The sequence below is a fragment of the Eptatretus burgeri genome, chromosome 1 (genome assembly GCF_056783735.1).
Source record: "Eptatretus burgeri isolate ZD-2024b chromosome 1, Ebu_testis_v1, whole genome shotgun sequence".
Lineage (NCBI taxonomy): Eukaryota > Metazoa > Chordata > Myxini > Myxiniformes > Myxinidae > Eptatretus > Eptatretus burgeri.
In genome coordinates this window covers 42,745,897-42,749,230 of record NC_140961.1, presented here as the reverse complement: position 1 = coordinate 42,749,230, position 3,334 = coordinate 42,745,897, and the positions used below count along the sequence as shown (strand labels likewise).

Here is a 3,334-nt window from a genome sequence, read left to right as displayed (position 1 = left end):
GTGTCCCCCCCCCCCCACTCTGTTCTTTGTTCCTTTTGTTCTGTTATATCCTAATCTGTTCCATCATCTAGATTTTTCCACGAGCCTCGACTTTGGACACAAAAAAGGTGCAATTTGGATGATCGACATGACCATGCGGTATTATCACTCACAGCTCTGCAATATGCGAGCACTCACTGATACCTTGTTGGAGTGGTAAGATCGAGATTCCAGAAGAAAGTGTCAAGTGTAAAGTGTGTGTGTGTGTGTGTGTGTGTGTGTGTGTGTGTGTGTGTGTGTGTGTGTGTGTGTGTGTGTGTGTGTGTGTGTGTGTGTGTGTGTGTGTGTGTGTTCCGCAAGTCGTACAAGAGACACAGTCATTACTTTTTGTGCACACAGTGTGGAGAGTGCATGACCACACTCTGTGAGTGTGAAGGTCACGACCGGTCTGGTTTCGTAAAGTCTATCAGCCGTCAGTCATCATACTGATGGGTCAGGCAAGGAGGGAAGTGTTTCAGGAGGACCAGGAGGTGGTCGAGCAAGTGGTTTATTTATGAAAATATTTTGGATCCTGATCAGTGTAATAGATGAATCTTAAATTCATTATTGTACGTTTACTCTTCTGTTTTCATCCATCGGGACTCAGATGATATTGAACATGAAAGAAGCATTTCAGTCAACGGTTGTGTGGCTGCGTGGGTATGTGGGTATGTGGTTGTGTGGCTGCGTGGGTATGTGGGTATGTGGTTGTGTGGCTGTGTGGCTAGGTGGCTGCGTGGCTATGTGTCTGTGTGGCTGCGTGGCTGCGTGGCTATGTGGCTGCGTGGCTGTGTGGCTGCGTGGCTGCGTGGCTGCGTGGCTGTGTGGCTGCGTGGCTGTGTGGCTGCGTGGCTGTGTGGCTGCGTGGCTGCATGGCTGTGTGGCTATGTGGCTGTGTGGCTGTGTGGCTGCATGGCTGCGTGGCTATGTGGCTATGTGGCTGTGTGGCTGTGTGGCTGCGTGGCTGCGTGGCTGCGTGGCTGTGTGGCTGCGTGGCTGTGTGGCTGTGTGACTGCATGGCTGCGTGGCTATGTGGCTATGTGGCTGTGTGGCTGCGTGGCTGTGTGGCTGCGTGGCTGTGTGACTGCATGGCTGTGTGGCTATGTGGCTGTGTGGCTGCGTGGCTATGTGGCTATGTGGCTGTGTGGCTGCGTGGCTGTGTGGCTATGTGGCTGTGTGGCTATGTGGATATGTGGCTGTGTGACTGTGTGGCTGTGTGGCTGCATGGCTGCGTGGCTATGTGGCTATGTGGCTGTGTGGCTGCGTGGCCGTGTGGCTGCATGGCTGCGTGGCTATGTGGCTGTGTGGCTGCGTGGCTATGTGGATATGTGGCTGTGTGGCTGTGTGGCTGTGTGGCTGCATGGCTATGTGGCTATGTGGCTGTGTGGCTGCGTGGCTGCGTGGCTGCGTGGCTATGTGGTTGTGTGGCTGCGTGGCTATGTGGCTGTGTGGCTATGTGGCTGTGTGGCTGCGTGGCTGTGTGGCTGTGTGGCTGTGTGGCTGCGTGGCTGTGTGGCTGTGTGGCTGTGTGGCTGCGTGGCTGTGTGGCTGTGTGGCTGTGTGGCTGCGTGGCTGTGTGGCTGTGTGGCTGCGTGGCTGTGTGGCTGTGTGGCTATGTGGCTGTGTGGCTATGTGGCTGTGTGGCTGCGTGGCTGTGCCCCTCATGAAAACAAATAGATAACACGGGAATCAGAATAAGAATAGAAACCATGTTTGTAAACGCCTGTTTCGGCTGCTTGTTTGACGTTTACATGACGCGTGTCAGTGCGTGAAATCTAGTGGATGAAACCCGGTGGACGAGTCCCAGGTGTATGAGTCTCAATGCTGTGCAAGTCCCAGGTGTGCGAGTCCCAGGTGTGCGAGTCCCAGGTGTGCGAGTCCCAGGTGTGCGAGTTCCAGGTGTGCGTATTTGTCATCCAGTACGTGACTCTTTCGAGAGAGCGTTCCATTGGTATTGGTGAATGTGTGAAGGGCGTTCAAAACATCCTCGGACCGAAAGGGTCACAATGGTGCGACACGTGTCACGAGAGGTTATAGTTCTATGTATTGATACTCAACGTACACGGAATCAATAGGACAGACAGTTCCTTGTTAATATTTACATTTTTGAATGTTTTTGGGGTTTTTTTTTAACGAAATTATAAACCGCGTTCGTCCGCTTATTGTGACCTCGTTCCGAGAACATCGTGAACAGTCCGAGTGTTCGTGCGTGTGGGTGTTCGTGCGTGCAGGTGTTTGTCCGTGCGGATGCTCGTCCGTGCGGGTGAGCAGAACCGCACGGTTTTGAGCGTGTGGATGTACATGGGAGTGCGAAGAGTCCAAACAATCAAGCGGCTCCGTAAGACCGAGAGCGAGTATACCGACTTGGCCGCGCCGGGTGCACTCACCGATCCGCAGCACGTGCGGCATTCCGAGCGCGGGGCGGCCGCACGCGAGGCACAGGCACAGGAGGAGCGCGAGAGAGCCGTGCGCGCGGCGCGCCCGGTCCACGCGCATGGCTGGCGCGACCCGGGATCCCTCAACCCGCTCCGAGAGCTCCGTGCTCGGTCCTTTCCAGCCGCGCCCTGCACGTGGCCATGCGGGGCGCAGCACGAGGGGAGAAAAAAAGGGGGCGAAGAAGAGCCGCGCACTCCCAGGACGAACGGACGGAGGGACGACGGGTGACGTGTCCCTTCGGAGTGGACTCGCAGACCTTTTAACAAGCCCGGAGATCCGGTCGCAGAGCTCGTCCGACCGTCTCGCCTTTCCCGCGGTGAAATTGAACCCTACCACGCAGGGCGGGCCCCCCCCGCCCCCCGAGCACTTTTTGCGGTCTCTGTACAGCGGGAAAAGGCGTTCTCTGTTGTTTTTCCAGCGTTTGTTCCACGCGGGTCCCACCGTCGACTGGACGCCCAAAACTCTTCCAGCGTTTAGCGCTTTCTCCTCGGTCCCCACACCTCCTCGGTCCCCACACCTCCTCGGTCCCCACACCTCCTCGGTCCCCACACCTCCTCGGTCCCCACACCTCCTCGGTCCCCACACCACCTCGGTCCCCACACCTCCTCGGTCCCCACACCTCCTCGGTCCCCACACCTCCTCGGTCCCCACACCACCTCGGTCCCCACACCTCCTCGGTCCCCACACCTCCTCGGTCCCCACACCTCCTCGGTCCCCACACCACCTGAACGAGCGAAGAGCGAGTGCGCAAGGTCCTGCGCCGTTACCGGTCGCGCCGCTCACCCTTCCAGTCCCTAAAGCTTATCCGCGGTTCTTTCTGCGCCTCTCCCTCTCGTTCCGAGCCCTCCAGTCTGATTTCATGAGCAAAGCCCCACCTGGC

The 3,334-nt window shown here is 57.3% G+C and overlaps 1 protein-coding gene across 1 annotated transcript in view; it reads right to left on the bottom strand.

The window, feature by feature from the left end:
- LOC147034347 (glutamate receptor ionotropic, kainate 2-like) overlaps positions 1–3,001 on the bottom strand; it is a 423,936-nt gene extending 420,935 nt beyond the window's left edge. The window contains exon 1 of the mRNA XM_085881293.1: positions 2,406–3,001. Within this exon, the coding sequence (XP_085737419.1) occupies positions 2,406–2,514 (109 nt within the window). The 5' untranslated portion in view covers positions 2,515–3,001. The remainder of the gene's footprint in view (positions 1–2,405) is intronic.
- Between the last annotated feature and the right edge of the window lie 333 nt (positions 3,002–3,334).